Consider the following 22,728-nt stretch of genomic DNA (forward strand, 5'->3'; position numbering starts at 1 on the left):
AGTGTTCCATGGTTTTTAGAGAAATATCTCAGGAAAAAAAAAGAAACCACAAAGTCCTCCCTGGCAGGGCCTATGGGGAATGGACAGGGCTTAGACTGTGTACAGACTTAGAGGAAATTTAGACTTGAACTCAAGTCCTGACTCAACCCAGCCTGACTGTACATCTGGGGCAAGCTGGTGACCTCTCTAAAGCTTTAGGTCCCTCCTCTGTAAACTCTCTTACGTTAGTACACACTTTGCAGAGCCACCAGAGACAGTGAGTGAAATCATACACATATAGTGAGCTTAGCACAGCTCTTGGCATACGGTAAAGGCTCAAAAATGTCAGTTTTCCTTGTTAAGTATTATGGGATGTATTCTCTGTGCCAGTGCGTGTGGTACTCGGTGTAAACAGGCAAGGAAAAGAGCTAAGGCCTATCCTCACGGGGCTTATGGTCTTTGCTTACTGGACTGTAAGTTCATTTCTTACCCGAGTTACACCTTGCCGGGAAGGGTATCCTATACTTTGAAATTTCAAAGCTGATGACCTAACTTTCTGACTGATAGATAAAGTAAGTAGCCCAAGTATTTGCAAAGACAAATTTGAGGCGATGGAAGTAATTGTAAATTTAAAATTATATGGTAGCCAAAACTCTCAGAAGTAAAAAGAAGAAAGTAAAATCAATTTAACAATTTATGTATTTATCTCCACATATATAAATATATGTGTTAGCAATTCAATATGTAATTAATATAAAATTATAGTTATGTATCTTTTTTATTCTTGTTTAGTTACCAAAATACAATTATTTTTTATTCTATCAGTGTCTAAAATTGGGACCAGCTGCATTTCAGGTGCTTAGTCGTTCCCCGTGGCTTGTGACCACCGTAGTGGGCTATGGTGCGGAGGCCCAAGGGCCTTAGGTTCTATTAGACGTCACATCCAAAGGGAACGTCTCCTTCTCTTTTCCTTCCCCTTCAGAGATGACAGTGCTCCTTTGCATGTATGAAAGTAAAGTTGGTTTTAACTCGGGCATCACAGGAAATTGACAGTTTCTATAATGAAGTTTCACACATGGAGACCATGGTGAGATTCTTAGCAGGTGTAAAAATCTGACGATGTTATTTCTTTAACTGCAACTTAATGGAAGCTGCAGCAGCTGTTCCCCTTTGTGGGTTTTCCAGATCTCATTGCCAAAACGAGTTGTTGGCAGACCCAGGAGAAGTATCAACTTGCCTCTTCATTTGGGAACTGAAATTAAAACCTCAGCTCATTTCTATAAGTCGCATATCTGGTAAAAAGTTAACAGGGCAAACACATAAGCCGCTATTAAAATATTGATGGCCTTGGTTTCCTCAGGTGCTGCTGCTAACATCTGCAGAAGATTTGGACTGCACTCCTGGATTCCAGCAGAAAGTGTTCCGCATCCATCAGCCAGCGGAATTCATCGAGGACCAGTCGATTCTAAACTGTAAGCAGTATCACTTGAAGATGCTTTTGCAGTATTTCCTAAACTACTGTTTTCTGATCATGTTTCTTCTGTCACCGACGGACCCAGGGTGGAGCACCTGAACCGAACCCTTGCAGGCTTAGAGGTTAATAGAGTGGCGTGTCTCTCTTTTCAGTATTTTATCATCAGCGGGCATTTCTGCAGTGCTCCCAGGAAAGGGTCTGCCAGCTCCTGTGAGAGTTGTACAGTATGTAAAGGAAATGAAATCCATTTCCCCTGGGCAGACCCCAAGAGCAAAACCACTGCCTTCCTGTGGCTTGCTGTCCTACCTGTAGTTTCTCATACATAGCATTAGATCTAAGTAATGGTGAGACCATGATATTGGCTGCTGGGATTTTTAGACATAAGCATCAAAAATTCTGATTCTTGAAGCTGATAAGATCATTCTCAGAAAGATTCAAAACCTCTCCGGTTTGTTCTGTGGATTAATTTCAAATCCCCCCAAATTCCGATTGATTTCCTTCAAATGTGCATCCTTCAGATCTGTGGTTATGATCACGTCCTATTTTTAACACTAACGTCACATTACTCTATGTTTAAGGGGGAAGAGGGTAGACTGCTAAATGCACATCAAGCGTGGTTTCTTCACAGAAGCATTTAAAATGGATGCTGGGCGTAACCATTTAATTGTGGGCTCTGGAGCACCGTTCTTTAACGGATGGAAATAAAGGGTATGTGGACGGTGGTCTAATGTGGTCAGATGCTTCAAGGTCCCTACAACACCTCTGCACCGTTGACCGCGAGATCTCAGGTGTGCCTTCCAAGATGCTTCATTCCTTTATTCCTGTGGCACATGACTGGCGTGTTTAAAGAAAAGGAGACAGACAGAAAGACACCCACACATAAGCACATGCACACACAATGGCCCTCCTGATTGTGAGGCTGGTGAGCACTTTAAGAGTTGAGAGCAACACAGTAATGAAGATGCAGTGCAGAGTGTTGAGGGGCATCCGTGGTGCAGCCCGTGCACATCTTGATGCAATTTCACCAATGAAATCATCTCGATAATTAGAGTCCGTCATGGCAAGGTGCAGGATGGGCACAATAAATGAATTCCAATATGTGATTTCCTGGTAATTTGATCCCTGTGTGTGACTCTGGGGTCAGGCCACCAGGAGACCTCATTTGTCTTTTGATTTTTGTATTTATCAGAATCAATATATTTCAAATGGAACTTGATTTGTGAAAACGATTTTTTCTGGCTCTCCCTCCCCCTCTTCTCCCTTCTTGTCTGCCTGATTCTGTCCGTCTGTCTGTCTCTCTGCCTCTCTCTCTTAATTTTTTCCCAGTGATTATCCCAAATGGCATCTATGTTAACATGCTTGGAAATGCGAAGCCACCCTGAGTATGGAAATTAATAGAGTTGGTATGCAAAGCAGGCCCATAAATGTGATTGCTTCTGTAATCTTCACGACACCAAACAGCTTTTAATTCACCACTGAGAAGCTGGAAACAATCATACTTTGGGGGATCTTTTTAATTTAAACTAGGCCACACTGTACATTCCAATATCATAGCTTTGTGTGTGCCCGTGTGTATGTGTATGTTTAATCCCCTAAGTAATTAAGAGGGCTATGGTTGCTGCTTCGGTGTAAGCTAGTAAATGCTAAATGACACCGGGTTGATAATCAATGATAGGGAAAGCCAGTGACATAGGAATTGAGAACATTTACAATTTTATGCTGTTAGGTGTGCTGTTAGGTCAGCAAAATCTGATTAGCCCCTGTCGGTGAGATTGTGTGACCATATGTATGACTAGAGTAACTCAAAGCCGGCCGACCTGGTGAGCGAGTTTTTAGTTCATTCCAAGGCAACGAGCACAGGTGGTTGTGAAGCCGTCTGTGCATGAAGCCCGCTGCCTAAGTGAAGAGGAAATTGTCACAGACTTGAGCTGAGTGTTGCTTAGAAAACCTGGGTCTCCAGAAATAGCCCGATTTCATGCACAATAGGAAATAAAGAGCCCAAAATATTGAACATGCTTTCCCACATACCCAACCACGGTTTTCAGCCAGCCACTCCTACCCCATCTACCCTTCCTTCCCATCATTCTTTGTTTTTTCCCTTCATTTACTTACAAATAAACACAAAACCTCTGTTTCTGAGATAAGTGTGACCGACCTAGAGAGCCATGATTGGGGTACACTCTTGGAACACCCTCTGACACAGGCTGACACCTGGGCGAAGGACGGAAAGACTCAGAACCAGACCACTTAAGAAGAACATGGAGCTGCCTATTTGCATATGGAAGACCCAGGAGATGGTTAGGGACACTTTCCTGACATAAACACAGGTCCCTGTTGCAGGGTGGTGGAGGTTAAGAGGAACTAGGTAGGTAATACCGTCTTGGGTCCCCCGGATCATATTTGCACTTCACGTTGTTCCTTTATCTTTGCAACATTGTAGAGTTCTGGTGCGATCACTGTTTTTGTTTCTGAAGGCATGAACACAGCCTAATCGATCAATTGATGTCTACGCTCTGCACTGTGCTATAAAGTCATCTGCAGGTGTTGCCTCTGTGCCTGACAGATGTCCTCTACCTGCCCATACCCTAGACTTGAATAAGCCAATTCTGTGTTCGGCTTTTAGCCGGTTACAGGAAATGTTTATTCTGTCCGTGGCTTCCCGCTCCCTTTGTTCCGACAGTAATATTTCCTTTCATTCTTTTTTCATCTTCTCCCTCATTTCTGGGTGACTTATCTCTTTCTGCTTTAACTGTTCCTAATGGCCACCTCCACTCCTTTTATTTCCCTAATATTTTATTCACTGTTCCCTCCGATACATCTTTCCCTCAGTTGTTCTAAAGCCTTTTATTTTCTTCACATCCAAATAACTCTTTATTCTACTCTCCTTTCCACTAACTAGACTTGCTTTCTTCTTTAAAAGACCATTTTTCAATAAGCTGCCAGGATCAAAACATAGTGCCCCACTATTTCTTCTAATGTAACCAGCAGAATTCTTTCATTGCGTCTTTCACAGTGTGATGCAAAGCCCCCGACTCAGGATAACTTGGGCAGAACTTTCTTGGGCTTCATCTCAGTCTTGAAAGGAGAGCTGTGAAGACGTGGCTATTCCTGTTTCTCCATGAGAATCACAGGGCAAAAGGGGAAGACAGCTTAGGAAGAAAGACTGAGAAAGGAGGCACTCATCCAAGATCTTGGGCTCCAGGGAGGAATCTCACCAGAGAGTCCCCAGAGGCCCCTGGGACCCAGAATCTCTCACACAGCCTTGTGGTTGCTCTTTCTCCTCCTGCACATGAAAATCATGTTATTCCAATAGTCACCTGGACATTGTTGGAGATGGCCAATAGCCCTGGTTATGGCCTCCCAGCTGACACCCAGATCAGAAGATCTCCAGGCCTAGAGAACAGCTCATCTGGACAACTGACCAAATACCCAGCCAGAATGGAAAAAATGCTAATTGACAAACCCTTGCTATCATTAAAACAGAAGATTCTCCCCTGCTCCTATCAGCTCAGACAGACATTCCTGACACTGGGGGGCAGACTGTGATCATTGAAATCCCTGGGGACACCATATTCACAAGCATCCAGCCTGTGCTAGGGGTAGATGAGTCCAGCCTCCAGTGTCCAGAAGGGGCACCCAATTGGCCACCCAACCTCTACCAGGACTGGACTATTCTTTTCCATTTATAACATTGTGATTATTCTTCATCCTTTATGTGGATCACTTTTCTTAGTCCACACAGAGATACATAGAAAAAAAAAAACACATCTAAGTTTATCTATAATTCAACTTATATAATCACTTTTAGTAAAGAACCTGTATTGGTCAGAATAGGCTATGTTATGCTGTGGTAACAAACAGCCCCAGTGATCTAACATGAGCAATGCTTACTTCTCATCCAGTCATGCAGATGCAGGCCAGGCTGCTCTCCTGGGTCTTCCCACTCCCAGTGTGAGCTGGTAGATGGGATCAAGGAAGAGAGTGCTCAACCATCAGCTCAAAAGTGACATGTATCATTTCTTTCCATTCAATCAGCAGACCTAGTCTTGTAGCCAACCTACTGCAAAGGGGGCTGGAAACTGTGGAGGAGCTCACTGGAACTGCTGCACAACCAGTCTCTATGTGGATCCTAACAAAATGGGGTTGCCTGGCTCAAAAGGAGACCCTGGGAGAGAGAGAAATGGAACATAAAGAAGGCAACTGTCTCTGAGGAACCAGGGTCCATGCAGGACAGAGTTGGCCAGTTTAAGAAGGAGAGCAAGGTCACGACCTCTAAGGGTGCCCTGCGGCCCACACAGTGGTGTCCTCTTTCTCCCTGCTCTTCTTAGAAATACCTGGGGAAGGTCCTCACCTTCTGAGCATTGTAATGAAGATGGGCTTCAATTGCTTCCTCCTGAGGATTATAGCATTGTAGTTAAGATCACACAGCCTTAAGCTCACATTGACTAGGGTTCAAACACCCAGTCATGTTAGCTGTGTGACCATAAGTGTGTCATTTGAACCCTCGTCTGTGCCAGAAGGGTGACAGCAGTCTCAGCTTAGCTACAGCTGATCTAACGAGGGTGGAGACCAGGGTGGAACTGACCTCTGAGCAAACAGGTGCTGCTTTTGGCCTCGATATCATGTGTCCATCGTTATCATCGTCACTCACAGACCTTGGGTAGATCAGTGCCCTCACATGGCCCTCTGAACCCAGAATTCAAGAGGACGAGTCATGCTGACCATTAAAAATCTGAGCAGATGGGGCAGTGTCCCTAGCAGTGGTTCCAGGACATTGGAACTTCATGGATAAGTAGGATTCTTACATTTTTTTTTTTTAAATCTTGGATTGATGAGAGTATTTTTTTTTAATTGCTAATCCTGAATATGAAAAAAAAAAAAAAAGGTGAGTAATTGGAGAGAGGGAAAACACCACGATTTACTTTCAATCAGAGTTATCTCTTAAAGGTCATTTGTCATCAAGAAAAATAAAAGGATCAGGGACTAATTACTGAAGAAAAGGCAGTCAGTCCTTTCCTTAAATTGTGCTGTTTGAAAGCATACCAGATGTCCCCACTGACCACTTGTCACGGGAAACCGCTGGCCTGTGGCATTGGGATGTCAGTCTGCACTCTTTCCTGGTGTTCTTCTGGAGTTTCACTGTTGTTTTAGTCAGCTTTTCCATTACTGCAAACAAAAGACCTGACAAGAACAATTAGAGGAGGAAAAGTTTATCTGGGGCTCTCAGTTTCAGAGGTCTCAGTCTGCAGACAGCTGGCTCCATTCCCCAGGGCTCCAGATGAGGTGGCACGTCATGGCAGAAGAGCGTGGTGGAGGGAAATGGCTTGGGACATGGCACCAGGAGGCAGAGAGAAACTCCACTCTCCAGATTCAAGACATATACCCCAAAGGCACGCCCCCAATGCCCACCTCCTCTAGCCACACCCCACCCACCTTCGGTTTCCATTCAGGGTATTAATTTACGGATTGGATCAAGGCTCTCTAACCCAATCATTTCCCCTCTGAATATCCTTGCATGGTCTCACAGTGAGCTTCTGGGGGACATCTAATATCTAAATCACAGCAACGCTGTTAGTTCTCCTGAGGAGGCAGGGGTAATTCCTGGGAAATTTCTTTATGAAGTGCCACAGGCCGGTTCTGACAAAGAAAGATCATTTCTGGAAAACATAAATGGTGGGTGCATGTTAGGGACAGATCTGGGGACACATGGTACAGCTGGTTGCTGATCCGTATGCTGACCATGGCCTTGAGAGTTGACCTTGGCTGTGTACCCCCCCAGATGCTGGGGTCTCCGTGAACCTCCCAGCAGCACTTAGGGGAAAGGTATCTCATGTGCCCATTTTTACAGAGGGGACACCTAAGACAGGGCCAGGTGAAGAAAATTTCCAGGCTGGCATCACGTACAGCTGATGGGGTCAAGATCTGAACCCAGGACTCCAGGGCACTGGTGCTTTCCCTGAGTCCTCTGGTCCAGTGTCCCTTAGTTTTTGTTGATGTTGGTGGCAATGCAACCAGGAAATGTGCCACTTGATTTTTCCATCACTTCCATCAACCTGGATGAGACGGAGAACTTGCACTGCATATTTTTTTTCTGTTTATAGCCAGGTTCACGCTTCCTCTGTAATATACTCAAAAGGAGCTGTTTTTCTTTGTTTGGGATGGATGCAGTGCCACATGGTTTATGACCCTCTGCCTCCCCACGGGTCCCTCTCACCAGGATGCTGCCTGGCCATGCCACCGAGACACTGACCTTATTTAGCATCCAGGTCGTCCCCGAGTGCGTGGGGTTGCATTAATCACATTTGTGCTTAACATACATGAGTCATGGCTTTTGAGGTGTTTTTAATTGACTATAAATCAAACAGGGACTTGAAAAATGAAGGCAATTAATTAAAAAGCCATGTGAGGGGTGTTTTGCATCCCAACACAGGAAGTGCCTCGACAGTGAGTTAGATGTCCCAACAAAGGCCCTGTTGACCCTGCAGAGAAGATTTCATCTGGATGGTAATACACAGGTGGACTTTCCCACCTGGCAGGTGGAGAAAAGCGTTTCCCAAGTTCACTCTGACTTAGGCGTTTGTCAGTCCATGTTTTCTATTCTAGAGATCTTCCCAAATCTTTTGCTTTGGCTTTCAGATTTTCTGGCTTTAAAAAAATAATGAGTTTTAAAACAGAATTTCCTTCCCATTTTTCTGGCCCTCCTTCACCCTAGCTTATATTTATTGACTCTCTGGTTGGGAGACTGATTAACTGATTAGTGAAAGTATTTAATGTTACCTGTCCTGCAATCTGGATAGAGTCGAACAAGGTTGAGGTTTCAAGTGGCACATTTGTTTTAAGCTGTCATGATGTGCCAAGGAAAATTACTCTGGTGCCACCTAGCTCACTCCATCATTATGAAGTTGATTATACTTTGGGTTACGATGTGGCTCCTTTTTGCAATATTAAGACTTTTCTCTTAAGATCAACAGAGCTCTGCAGAAATACAATGTTTCTATAGGTTCCCCCCCCATGTATTTGTAACAATCTAAGAATCAATTAATATTTATTAGGATCCTCCTATGTGCATTATTATTAATTACCTGACAAGTGTGAAAATTACAGTTAACGAACTGAAGATAAGAGAGGACGGCTCGCACACACCAGCAAGAGAGGTAATGGAATCCAGAGAGCCTGCCCTTGGACGTGGGTCCTAGGTTGCACTGTGCGGTGTGGGGAATGCAGGGGGAACAGTGAGAGCCTCACCAGATGATGACGAGGAAGCAGATGGAGTGCCTGGAATAAGTTATCAGTAAGATAAACAAGTCACTCTGCCATCCCCGAACCAATCGCCCCACAGGTATGTCCTGTTTGGAGGCTCAGTAAGGGATCTAAAGCATTTAATGAAGGAATTGGTCACCAACATTGAGAATTTCACTATTTAAAATCCTCAACTTCTGAGCAGGTTTGGGCCTCCAAAATAGAGCCTGGATGCAGAACCCCCTGGCTTCGAACACAAGGGCAGTCCATTATCAGCACAGTCAGACAGACTGAGAAAAAACAAAGCCAAACGAGCAAAAATCCTTACCCTCCCTGTCCCTAACAGCAATCAAAGTCACCTCCCTGCAGTGTCCGCTGCTCCTAAGAATGGTGTGTGGGTCCAGTGACATGCCACCAAAGATGCAGCAGCACATGTGCTTCTTCCATCAGATCATTGTTGTTAGTGACAAGAGCTGTCATTCATAGTCAAAGGAGCAGAGGGCAGTGCTAAGAGATGAAGGGCCCAGACTGGCTGCCGTTGACCAGGGGGCTGTGTGGTCAGACCATGTGGCTGGCTTTCTGGGAGGTCAGAATAGGAGGCAGACAAAAGGGGAGAGTGGTGTGGCTCAGGCTGGCCTAGAGCTATTTCAGAAGTTCAGAGATGGGGTGGTTGAGATGTTTCGGAGGAGTGATGAGTGAGAAGGTGGCAACATGGTGGAACATGAATCCCTGGTGACAGAAGAGCCCCAAAGAACTCCCCAAGATTGAGCAGGCAACTAGGAGAGAGGTGTAACTAAAGACAGGCAGAATCACTGGAGTCTGTTCCCAGTTCAGACACTGACCTTTGTGATTCATTTTCTCCTTGGACCTCTGTTACCTCATTTATGTGATGAGAATATCAGAGAGATTTTGGTTATAATTAATAATAAATCAATTCCAGTTAGTTTCAGCAAAAACATAAAAAAAACTATCATCTCATATGATGGAAAATTTCAAGGTTTGAGTTGGCTTCAGCAACACCTGGATCTAGAAACTCTAAAGGTTGGTATGGCCCGTCTTTCCTCAGCTGTGTTTTCTGTAGTGCTGATTTCAGTCTTCACTCTCAGAGGGCTTCCCTCCAAGATGGCTGCCGTTCAACAGTCCAGAGCCTCGCATTTCCAAGTGTTCTAGCAAATATCTCATGGCTAATTCTGCACCAGCTTGGGTCGTGTGTCCATCCTTGAGCCAATCACAGAGCCCGAGAAGATCTGGTACTCCTACTGGTGTAGGGAAATGGAGATGCTGTTTCTTTTTTTTTTTTTTTTTTTTCTCCCAGATCAGTATTTTATTTAGAGATGCTGTTTCTTGAGATAAAGAAACAATGCTGGGCTGTCGTAAGCAGGACAGTCCCTCACGATGGTGCTCTACTTCCTTTAGTACCAACATCCTGTGACTGCAGGCTGCGCTCCATGCATGAGAATTTTGAGAATCCAGAACACACACAAATGCAAATGTCTTTTAGGTGGCAGGGGACAGGGACAGCTATCGCATCATGCCAGGTTTCTCGCTGGTGATGCTGGTGAGCAGATTGCTTAATTAAGACTGTCAAATTCTAAGTGCTGCCATATGGCCTCACTCTTCAACCTGTTGAGTATCTTCACTCACATGGTCTTAGAGCTGTTATAAATCTCTTTTATTTCTGTTTTTCTTCAAGGGATTAAGAATACAGGAACATACGGATATACAGGAGCATCTCCTAATTTAAGGTATTAGAACCACATGAATTGGGCTGCTTAATGAGGAAGGCAGCAAGATATAAATTGGGAAAGATTAAGCATGGCTTTAAATAGTTTGAGCAGCAGAAGATCTTATTATCCTGTTGCAGATCTACTTTACACACATGCTAATAATCACAGTGCCCTCTGTCCTGTTTGCCTTGGTTTTCATGGAAATTTCTTGTTCGCTGGAGAACAAAAGGGCAAGGGGTGCAAATTCTTGCCAATGTTTCCCCCCACATTCTTGTTTTTGAGCAAATTCATATATGGAATGTGGACAGGCAAGGGATGAGGATGGTCCAGGCTGTGAAGGAAGGAAGACACAGTCATGTGATAGAGGTCGTGAGGGACTGCTGCAGAGTGGACAGTCCAAGCAGCTTTCTCGAAGAAGTCAGGACTTGAACTATGAGAAGTTACCAGCCAGATAAAGACAAGGTGGAAAGACACCCCGGCAGAGGGACCAGCCCTTGCAAAAAAGCCCTCAGGTGGAATAGGCTCCCCAGGTGAAATACCGTGATCCAGAAAAGGTTACCATTTTATCCACAGAACCATCTCAAATGCCTTATAAGCAGGATTATGAACCCCTGTTAAGAGAAAAGGGCATAGAGGGGGACTAGATTGTGCAGGTGGTGTGGGTGGTGGAATGTGCTCTGTGGTCACCTGACCCCGAAGCCCATGCTCCTCCACGTGGAATGCTACAGCCAGTGCTATAGGCCCTCCCACTGGGAGGGGCTCCTGGCTTTTCCTCCCAGACTTTGACAGCTCCGCAGGGCCATTGGTGTGAGCTCCTGAGTCTCTTTGCTGGTCTTAAAACCCACAATGGGTAGTATTTCCAGGCACCCAACCCTCCAGCTCCTCACTGTCCTCCTCTGTAAACTGGAGGTGATATTTCAATGGTTATGCAAGTTGGCACATGCTGAGGGCTCACCTTGGCTCCTGCCACATGCAAGGTCCATGGAAAGCTTGGTGGATTTTATTATTTGAAGAGTGGGGATGGGGCATGGGATGGGACGATGCCATTGGGATGGACAGTGCCAGTGTCTACCAAAGGTGGAGCAGAGAGTTTCCAGTAAGGATTGGCTCCTCTCAGAGAGCCCGCTCTCCTCCTGATACCCAAGACTCCCTTCAGGCCCTGTCCTCCCTATTCCGCTCCCTCATGCTTGGTCTCTTTGGGCCAAATGTTCTGTAAAATCATGATCTTGGAAAAGTGTTTTAGAAGTGATTCCTCCCGAGCATGGGTCTGGATGTGCGGGTATTAGAGAGATCGTAAAGTGCCCCGGCTGCATATCATCACCTCTGCCAGTGGGTCTGGGGCAGCACCAGGTCGTAACATAGATTGATATTTCAGCAGTAAGACTTGAATGTTTACCCTAAGCAGGATAAATAAAGAGCACAGATAGCATCAGGTCAGCTCAGGTTGGGTTTTGCTGTCAAGTGAATTATGGAAACACTCTCGGTAGGCTGACCGCCTGGATTTTGGAATTATCGACTGCACCCTTTAGGAGACCATTCTTGCGAAACGCCTCCAGTCTCTGCCTACAGAGATTCAGGTGGCCTCTTCACATCCCAGCTGTTTCCGGAGGAGCAGAGTGTGGGGGCCCAGCCTACCCCCACAACCCCTCTCCTACTGGTGAGCAACTTGGTAAATGACATCTTGGCAGGCCATCTCTGAAAAGTGGCCAACTGCTGCACCAGCCCATTTTTTTCCCATTTGAAGCCAACACAGTTGTCAGCCATCCAGGTTCCGCTGAACCGTGCCTGTCAGCTGATTCTGAAGACCTCCCAGTGGGTCTATTTTTAGCTAAAACTGGTTTTAATTTTCATATGTATACATTAAATTCCATGGGGGAAGGATGGATTCCAAATGAGGAAACATTGATTCTGAATAACATGAAAGAAATAATTAGTGCTTGAAAAACAGTTCAAAATATGAGTCAAACCCTCTGAGGAATATGGTTAGCACTGCATTTTTCAGCAAAAGGAAGTTTGTTGAATCAAAGCAGAGACTGAGGGTAAGTGGGGATAATCCTGCAAGGAAGGCACTTGGCATCAAATTCGAGGTGCTAAGAAAGGGCAAGAGACTTGGAATAGGGAAGACCCAAGTTAGGAAGCAACTGGGTCTGTCATTATCAGAGGCTCAAGGGATGCTCGGCCAGGTGGCCAAGTCCCGGTGTCCAGAGGTGCACAGAGGAGTGTGGAGGGCGTGGACAAGCACCAGACCTTTGTCCGCACTCAGGGAGGTGAGCGAAGCAATAGCTCCTATGCACAGGCATTGTTAGAGTTCAGATATGAGGTGTCCCCCAGAAGCCCAGGTGTGACACGATGCAAGAGTTTTTGGAGATGAAATGACTAGATTAAAAGAGGTATGACCTAATCTGCTGATTAATTCACCAGTATAGATTAATTGGGTGGTGATTATAGGCAGGTAGGACGTGGCTGGAGGAGGTAGGTCCCTGGGTATTGCCCTTGGGGTTTATATTTTGTCCTTGGGGAGCAGAGCCCTCTTTCTGCTTCAGGGGTGTCCTGAACTGAACTGATCCTCTGCCACATCCTTCCACCATGATATTCTGCGTTCCTTCTGCCCAGAGCTATGGGTTCTGTAGACCATGGACCAACCCTCCGACACTGTGAGACAAATCTATAGTTTTTTCCTCTCAATTGTCCTTGTCATGCATTCTGGTCACCGCCATGAAAAGCTAGCGGGAACAAGCATGGAGTCTGTGCCCGGCAGGTGACCCCCATCTAGATCTCCCTTCTGTGGGAGAAGACGAGGCAGCTCCAGCAGGAGAGGGCCTAGGCCAACATGGGTGCCTGGAGTTGGGCTCATGTTAGCTGCTGCTCTGCTCTTGGCACAGCCCACCTCGGCCTCCTGTTCCCATCACGCGCAGTCTGGTCACGCACACCTGTCTGGGCCGGCGCATCCTGCCCCCTGTGCCTAAGGAGAGGGTGAGCTGCTCCGTTACAGAGTCCTTTGTCAGCTACATTTGCTGACTTAGTGAGGGTTCTCACAAACCCTGACTAACTCAAGACTTTGAAGAAAGGGATTTAATTAAAATGAAAGGGAGTTGTGTTGCTCACAGTTTCATCCAAAGACCTGGACAACGCGGCCTCAGAAAGGCTGAACCCTGGAGCGCCCGAGGAATTCAGCAGCAGGGACTTAGAGCAAACTCTGGCTCTTCCAAAGTTTTAAACTGAAAGGCTAGATCCATTTCATTTTGTTTTATGTCAATGCATTACGGACTTATACTTTTGTTACAAAAAAAGTCAAACATAATTTTCAAAAAGTCAAAAATGTGACTTACCTACCAATATAAACTGAACACATGTCAAAGATTTTGTTGAACTCAACAATTAAAAGGCAAACCAATAAAATAAGTAAGTTTCACAAGATATATGAAGAGCTCGATATTTGTTAAGTAATTTAATTCTAAAGGAAGGGGTGTTAGAGGCAGTTTGCCAGGTCACCTACAAATCTGGTTAATGTCCTTCAGGGCAAATAACTGTAAGCACTGGGGTTATCTTTCCTACTGAATATTAGTTGACTCTCTAGTAGACAGAATCTACAAATTAATTTCAGTAAGTCTGCAATCTTCAATGAGTAGTAAACGTGGGGTGAACAGATCACACTTATGTAGGTGATTAAATAATCCTTCAATGAATGCGTTGGTGCCTTGTCTATGACATTGAAAGAATATGGCAACCACCTTTTTGTCTTATTCTCAATTCGTAGTTTGTTTTATCAAGAGTATCATAAAATGTAATTATTGTAAAAGTTATATTAAAAGCCAAAGACATACATAATACAAGTTTCTTAAAGGTGAAATTTGATAGGCATTGCATTACTCTGCCACATTGCTTTCAATTACTGTACTTATCTTGCTATGATTCCTTCTCCAGAGGTCAGGCATTGGTCTGTGGACCATGTGGGTAGTCTTAGGATGTCTTCACAGGACCAGCTTAGTCCCAGAGAGCTTTCATTTGGGGTGTCTCCAGTTGAGCTCCGGGAAGAGGGGCTGATGGCCTTGGCATTGGGTCAAGAGCCCATTCTGTGGTCTGGTCATTGAAAGCTCATTTCTTAAAGAAGAGGTTTCTTTAAGGAACAAGCACAAATCAGCATTCAGACAGTCCCCAAGTTCTGAGGGCCTGGGCAGGGCTGAGTTCTGGCCAGAGGGAAAGGAGCCTGCAGACCACGTGCAGGCACCATTTGACTCCCACATGTGAATCTTGTGCCCAGCAGCTCACATGTCCATGGCAAGGCAGCAACTCCCAGGAGCATCATAAGATGATTCACGTGAATGAAACAGAGCGTGGTCCCTTGGAACCCACGTCCCCAGGGAGAACAGCCCCTTGACAGGGCCTGGCGGTGCTGTCTGAGCTGGAAGTCAGAGTGGGCATCCACAGGTCGCTGGGGAGGGCTCAGCCCCTGCTGATGGGCGTTGGTAACGTGCACGGCAGATTGGCATACTGTCGCGGGATTGCTAGATGTAGCAGGGTGCGATGCAGACGTGAGCCTTATAAGTAGGTTATTGTTTGATAAATGAGCTATTAGTCTAGCTGAGCAGAGTGTTGATGCAGATAAATTGATCCGCATGAATTTCCTGACACAAATAGCCAGGATTTTTCTGGTTTAGAGTTTTATCTTTCTTGGGCAAAGTTTTCTGAGAATGAACAATGAAGTCAAGTTGACAGAGGCTGTCTCAGTTCTTGGGCTGAAGACCTCCGCCATGAGGATTAGGTGGTCTCACTTAGTTCCTGGCAGTTTGTGTTTGTCTTAAGTTAGCATTTCTGGAACTTCAGCTATGGAACACTGTTCTCAGAATGGATATAGGAATGCAGTGGAGGGAGATGTTTGGTTAAATCTGAGGAATACCGAGGGTGGATTTTTCCCCCCAACTGTAGACCTTTGCAATGTGAAAATGCACAGTGAACATTCTAGAGTGCATGCAGACATATCCTAGAAACTAATCCCCTTCTAATCTAAAAAGAGCTCACTCGGTCCTCCCTAAACCACCAAGTTCTACCCATGCCCACCCTCATCCCTATTATAAAACCTTCCAGTACCCTGGGCTTGCAAAAAAAACACCTTTCCACTCTTGCCGGGGGGTGGGGGGGGCAGGTGCACTTGAGCCTCTGGGACTCAACCCCTACTTGGTTTTCAATCCAGGTGGGATTATTCTTCTATTTTATTCTTTGTCATTCTATTGAGCTAATGGGAAATAAGATAGAATAAAATGTTTGAAACTATGTGTAGCTTTAAAATGTCTTCCCCAGCATGGTGGTCCTGGCTTGGGCCTTTCCGGGAGGCAGGCTTCTGATACCCAGGACCCTCTATACCTTTCTCCCTCTGCAGCAGAACGTCCAGGCTCTGTCACCCCACTTGCAGGGTCCCTGGTGAAGGAACTCCCCCTCCTGAAATCCTGGGTGAGCTCTTCCTAAGGCTCACAGTGAAATGTTTGCAATTAGAATCCGCCCAGTTCAGGAGCCTGTAAACCCTGGCCTGGAAGACTCTTGTTTCACAAAAGTCTTGAGGTGAATACTGAGTCTTTGGCTCTCTTTGCATTTCTGCCAACACCAAATCTTCCCTACAGGTAGCAGATGCCTCTGGCAAAAGAAAGGAGAGGTCAAATTGGAAAAAAAAAAAACAGATAAGGGCACCCAGAGACATTCCAGAAGGCTTGCTCTGTTCTTTGAGGACAAACCAAGCCTCCCAGAAGGAGGAAGCCCTTCTATAAATGCTTGCGAGTTGAGAGCAGAGTGATTTATTCCAGAGCTTGCCTGTGGGCTGAGGCTTGCAACTTGCCTGTGTTGGTCAGAAGTTTGTTGGGGACTAGGTGGGGTCATCGACCAACCTCATCCAGGGTCTGCTCCTCCCGCATGTTTACTCTCCTCACAGCCAGCTCTCACTGGCTCCATAATACTCCAGCAGAAGGAGCAAGCGTTGCCTGGAGCTGACGATTAAAATGCTTCCAGTTACTCCAAGGAGACCCAAGGCTTGGTTGATGACGTCACGTACCCAGGAGGCTAAGGTGGCTTGGCTGCTGAACGTTTCGCCTGCCAAGAGCCTGCGTTTGCCTCAACCCAAGCAAATATAAAAGGGTTTGAATGGGAGCATTTGCTGTTATTTTGGTGATGGATTTAGGGAAATGGAAAGTGGCAAATTGCTTCGCTTGTGGACCCCTGCCAGCCCCATCCTGGTTATGGCTAGCGCCGGCATGGCGGATTGGAGAAGACCAGCTGCTGCTCTAACAGCCCAAAGCAATGGCCAAGGGTGGCTGGTTAGCAAGTGCGTCATGCTCATGGTAATGAAAAGCGTCTTATAATTATAAATTAGTAACTTCCATTGTACATAAATATGATGCTGTGTTTTTAAAGTTCATCAGCCCTTCATGCCCAGTGTGGATAAGAAGGTCAGCCCTGTTTTCAGGGTGATAAGACAGAGAAGATCCTTTGAGAGAGTTCGGTGTAAGTCCTGGCTTTGAGTGAGGACCTTACTCTCAGAGCCTCAGTTTCAACATCTGTAAAGCAGGGTGAATCGTGCCCAACGCCTGCAGCTGTGAAAACCCAACAAGGTGAAGTCCACGAGAGCATTTGAAAGTCCTTAAGCAGTGCCCCCTGCTGTCCAGCGCTGCCTAAGGAAAGATTTCCCTGTGCTTATATTGACCTTTCTGATGAAAAGTGTGCTTGTCCTTCCTATTTTCAACACTGGTTTCCAGTACTTTTTTATTTATTTTTTTAATTCTTGGGTAATAAGTTTGGGAAAGTGTGACCAGTGGCTGGCCATCCAAAACTTCCTGCCAATGTTTGTGTCTGTGGAGACTTCAGTCTGCAGTCCTGGGCCATCTTGTACAGGTGTGTCGTGGGGTAAGTCTGCAGAAAGTCGAGCAGGAGCTAGAGAGTGGTGTGCAGGAAGTTTAAGAGAGAGAGTTTTGGGAGTCATCAGATGTTGGGGGGTGGGGAGAGAAGCAGGTAGGAAGAGAGGAGAATCAGGACCTGCCAACATCTCATATCCAATGTCCCAGGGGACTCAGAGGCCAGGACGGCCTGGTGAGGGTTCTGAGCTGAGACAAGTGAGCCAAGACTTTAGCTCCCATGGTGAGTCCCTGGGATGCGGGCTACAGCAAGGGACGTGAGCATAGAGGAGAAGGTTGTTTTTAGGCAAGGCAGTCCCCTAAAAGTCTGACTCCTTAAGGCTGTCCCCAGAGTCTAGGAAATACAGCCCTTTGGTTCTGAAAAGGAACAATGGGCACATTACAGAATCCACACAGGCAGGTAGGAAACATACCATCGGTGCCCACTGAAGCAGCCCCCACAGTTACGGTTGCTCCGGGGACACCCGCAGTAGTCCTGCCTTGTTACCTGGCACAGTGATGGAGTGGAGGGGACAACCAACTGTCTCAGCCCCCCCCCCCCCCGCCAGTGGCAGAGCAAATTACCTGGTTGGTGCCTCAGTCCCTGTCTCTCCCCAGATGTCACCTCCGAGCCTGGGACCACTCGGACAGTGCTTGCTACATGGCTGTTGTGTTTAACCTGTGAGCACACCTAACCCCCACCTCTCCTTCCTCTCACACTCTCATGTGCTGTCTTGGGTGTGTGTGTGCCACTTACACATCATATGTTGATTAAGCCACGAGTGTGTCAGCTCAGCCCACCAGCAATCTTTTCAGTATTCTAAGGCAGGTGCAGCTTAGTGAGTGGACAACAATATTTTTCTAAGCAGAAAAATGACCATACAATATTAGTTACAATTTTTTCTAATGAAATATAGACTAAAATGTTCTAAAGGAAGGGGGACAAATGGAAATGTTGCCCTGTGTCCACATTCCTGAGACACGGGTAGAGTGCATCTTGGGGATTTGGACTTGGACAGGACCTGGCTGGAGGGGCATGGTCTGCAGGGTTGCCTCAGGCTGCGTCAGGACCCTCACTCTAGGCAACGCACGCGGGGTAGAGGTTTGGGAGATGTGGCTAACGTGCCCTCCCTGCTCCTGGTGTTGGGCGTTCAGCCTGAGCGCTCTATGAAGAGAAGATGCTGAAGTTGAGTAAGGAGTTTCTTAACAGACAGGAAACCTGACTTATCTCATCGACTCGTGGTTGAGGACACCTTGTTCTGTTCTGCAGATGTGATCTGCTGGGCTTTACCACATCTGATCGTGTGCTCTGTAGACCCAGTCTGTACTGAAAACACTCAGAAGGAAAAAACCTGTGCCATATGTTAGGTGCAAGTATGTTACTCAGAGCATGATTAATAATAGAGAGATTCAGAAACAACTCCAGGAATGCTACATGAATTGGGGGTATTCATATGAAAGAGTGTTATACAGCCACAGAAATATGTTTCTGGAAAACTTCTAACTTCACAAAAGATGCCATGATTCAATGTTAAGTTAAATAAGCAGACAGATCTTAAATGCTATATTTGTTTTTAAACAGCCTGTTATAAGAATATACTTCCTGGCAATTCGTCAACATTAATATTAGGCTTATTTGTTGAATGCTGTTCATTAAATAGCTCATGTTTTTAAATAGCCTAGCGAGTCTATGAAGGTTCACCCCATAACTGTTTTCTTAACACGTGTTTATTGTTGAAAGTAAAACACGTGTAAAAGAGAACCAAACTGTACTTCCTCCATGAAGCCCCACACCCTGTGCACCTAGTTGTTGTCCTCATGTCACTGAGTTCCTCTCCTCTCAGGTCTCACAGGGTGATGCCACGTGCCGGGTGGAGCCCTCTCAGGAGGCAGCGTGGCCTGCCGGACAGCCCTGGGCTCACGGCAGGCTGTGTCCCTCACTAATGATGTGTCTTAGGCAAGTTACCTCCCTTCTGTGCACCTCAGTGTTCCAGCCTATAAAATGGGCATGCACCACGCGGACCTGTTTTCCACTTGTCTGGGAAAGACCCATGAAGTAAGGCACCAGTGCAAAGCACAGAGAGGGAACACCAGGCCCTCGACGGCTGCCTTTTAGGGTTGCCCCAAGTGCTCTTCCTACCGTTTTCAATAACTTGCTTCCTCCACTTTGTGGACAAGCTGCGACAGGCGGGGATCCATTCCCAAGAGATCAGGCAGCCCCTCCACCACCTTACCAGGCACAGGGGCAGCTGAGGCCCTGGAGCATAGAGGGGTCACCAGGTAGCAGATGGAAAGCCACCACGTCTGTGTTTCTCCCTTGACCCCTCCCGCCATGTTCCACAGGGGTGTCCGTGGGGAGAGCCCTCCTCACATGGGCCGTGGGGAGTGGGAAGGGTCTGAAAGAAAACTGAGCAGCGGCTGTCACACACAGGTGCGCATTGTGTCATCTGGGGCCAGCACAGAACTCCATGGTCACCTAGTGCGTCAGTCTCCGTGGTGACCAGCGTCTGTGAAAACTGGCTCCGGGACGCCACACCAGCCTGAAGGATTTCCTCAGAAGACACTCTGGATGGTGCTTGGCATTTTTCTTCAGAAAAACACATCCTATACATCAAAAAGAATCAGATGACGGGGAGCAGTATGTCAAAATATTAGCAGAGGTTATTTCTGGTTGATTGGATTATAGACGAGATTGGCTTTCTTCTTTGACTTCCTTTTATCTCTCTTTTTTTTCCTTTTTTTTAAAAATGAGGCTGTGCTATTTTTATTTTAAGAAATGCTTCTCCATTCTTTAAACCTTGCGTCTAAAAAAACCTCTGGGAAAGACCTTAAGTTCAGCAAACTTGGTTTAGAAAAGTCGAAATGTACAACACAACACGCTCACACAAAAGAGGTTGTCTTTTATTCCTCGTGTGAGATTCACATCAGAGGTTTTTTGAAATAAATAGTAGGAGTTTGTAGAACATGTAAATTATGATTCAATCAACGCTCCTCTCCTTGGGCGTCGCTGCGTGGTGTGCAATATGTCTACACGTGTTGCAGAGACATTAACCTAATGATAAGTGCCATCTTTACTACAGAGTGTGACAGGGTCAGGCAAGGTTCCCCGCTGCACGGAAATCCTCCCAGCCTGACGCTGACCTCATCCCCTGACAGACGGGGAGCTCAGTCGCTGGGAGTCACTCACCGCCTCAGGTCACACAAGTCCAGGCCCAGGTCCGCTCTGGAGTCACCACCTGGACTACTTCTGGCCGCCAGCAGTGAGACCCAGGCAGACACCCTGAAGGCACAGATGGCCCTCCGAGGGTCATGGCCAGCTGTGAGCAGAGGTGGCCTCTGCAGCGAGGAGGGAGGGTGGGAGGACAGGCGGTGGCCTCTCACTTCCTCTCCGTGCTCTGAAAGCGCAGGCTGGCGCAGCGGTGACCTTGATTTCCTTGGGCTTCCTTCCTTCCTCCCTTCATTTTTTTTTTGGGGGGGAAGCCAAAAAGGTAATAATCTGGTCTTTAACTTTTAAAAACTTTCGTCTATACTCTTAGTTAGTAGCAAGGTTCCCTCTTGCTGCTGTGGATAAAGCCTGCTCTTCGTTGGAGAAAATGCTGGGGACAAGGATATTTGGATGCTTTTAAAACAGCAGTTAAAAGGGAGGGAACCTGGACAGGCTGCTCCTTCAGGCAGCCACAGGTGAGGCCCAGCTCCTGCCTCCAGCGAGTGTGGGGGTCTGAGGTCCGTCCTGGGAGAGGCGGGGCTCATTCAGGTGTCTGGGTTTACTACCGCTTTCTGTGGACTTTAGGGCATGCCGTCACCCAGGCTGTGACAAAAGGGCTTCACACCATTAAATTCAGGACGCATAAGAGAAGAAATGAGGGGGCTGGAGAAGCATGCCTGTTCCAACGTGGAAATGTGACCTGCCGAGGAGGAGGAGACGGGAGGGCAGGAAGGTCCACTGCTGCTGGCCAGCTGTTGCAGGAGGAGTTCAGCCCGGTCAGTTCTCATGGTGGTGCTCATCCTGTCACCGCCACAGTCTCCAGCAGCAGGAGGAAGCAAACGCAGGGCGTAGGCCGAGTTCTCACACTGGAGTGTGTGTCAGAAGCAGCCGGGCCCTTGGCCCAGAGATGCAGATTGCACACAATCAGGTGGAACAAAGGAATCGGCAGCTGATATTGATGCTAAGGAGCCCAGGTGCATGGTTGAAATCTTCAGCAAATCATTTAACTTCCTGGTGCCTCAGTTTCCTCATCTGTAAAACAGGCATACTTATAATCCCCACATCAAAGGCATCGGGGTATATTAAATACACTAGTGTTAATAAAATTCGATAGGGAATGCCACGTGAGCATCTGTTGCATGAGCAAATGCAGACGTGTTGTGTGGCTACGTGTACCCGCGAACACTCGGCTCCTCTCCCTGCCCTCTTTCTTCCCAACATAATGCAGATATATTCCAGCAGCCGCCAGACTTCGAGAGGAGAGATTACTTTTAAGATCCTGAGCTCCCAAGGGAAGGGAATCTGTGGGTATGAGATGTTTGACAGGCGGTAGATGCGTGCTGTGCAGAAGGGAGGCTCCCTGGGACGGGGTGTGGGGAGCGAGCTCCGGATGTGGCTTCTGACTGGAGAGCTGGCAGGCAAGGAGCCCGGCTGCTCAGTTGTCTCCTGCGGCAGACAAAGCGAGAGGTTTCATGAGAGCAGCAACCCGGTGCCTGTGATTTTCTAGTCCTTGGAGGCCAGGGACAGAGGGAGGCGAGAGAAGTCAGGGAGAATCTATTTCCTGCGTCCCTGTTGGAGGTGTTGGACTCACCTAAAGTTAACACTAATAAAGCATTTGCTCAGCAATGTCATCGCTGAAATAGACGTGTTACATTTAAACTCCCGCCACCCATGCACGCATTCGTCGATGGGCCTGGAAACAGCTCTGACTTCAGCGGCCTCTCCCAGCTTTTCCCAGCCAACAAGCCTTAGGCCACTTTGTTTTCTCAGGTTTCAGCCTTGTCCAATTTTTAGATGACAGTCCTTTGAAAACTTGTGCGACCATATTGTTTTTCTTCCAACCATCAACTTACAAGGTAAAGACAAAGCTGTGAAAAAAATTTATAAAAAGCAGAGTTCCTTCAAATTCTTGTTTTCCAGCCAGCTCTGGCTTTAGTCTAAAGCTCTGTCTTTTGGGGAGAAAATCCCATTTGCACATTTCCTCCGAGCTGGCTGGACTTGTCACGGATTCTTGGGTGACGTTCAGTCGGCTGCCTCGCACGTTGGCGGAGTGCTGGAACCCTCTTCTGGGACCCTGTGAGGCGTAGAGGACGACTGTTGCTCACTCCTGCTCCCCCATAACTAGATCACCCTTTTGCAATAGATGGATAAAAAGACGGTTATGGTTTTGAGCACTACATCTTTACTTTGCATTCTAATTAATTTTAATATAAAACATGCTTCTGTTAT

At 46.7% G+C, this 22,728-nt stretch overlaps 1 protein-coding gene across 1 annotated transcript in view; it reads left to right on the forward strand.

Moving 5' to 3' along the window:
* Positions 1 to 22,728, forward strand: part of Cdh13 (cadherin 13) — an 862,179-nt gene that overhangs the window by 193,369 nt on the left and 646,082 nt on the right. Inside the window, exon 2 of the mRNA XM_076839513.2 lies at positions 1,340 to 1,451. Coding sequence (XP_076695628.1) covers positions 1,340 to 1,451 — 112 coding nt within the window. The remainder of the gene's footprint in view (positions 1 to 1,339; positions 1,452 to 22,728) is intronic.

Source organism: Callospermophilus lateralis, chromosome 18, assembly GCF_048772815.1.
Source record: "Callospermophilus lateralis isolate mCalLat2 chromosome 18, mCalLat2.hap1, whole genome shotgun sequence".
Taxonomy (NCBI): Eukaryota; Metazoa; Chordata; class Mammalia; order Rodentia; family Sciuridae; genus Callospermophilus; species Callospermophilus lateralis.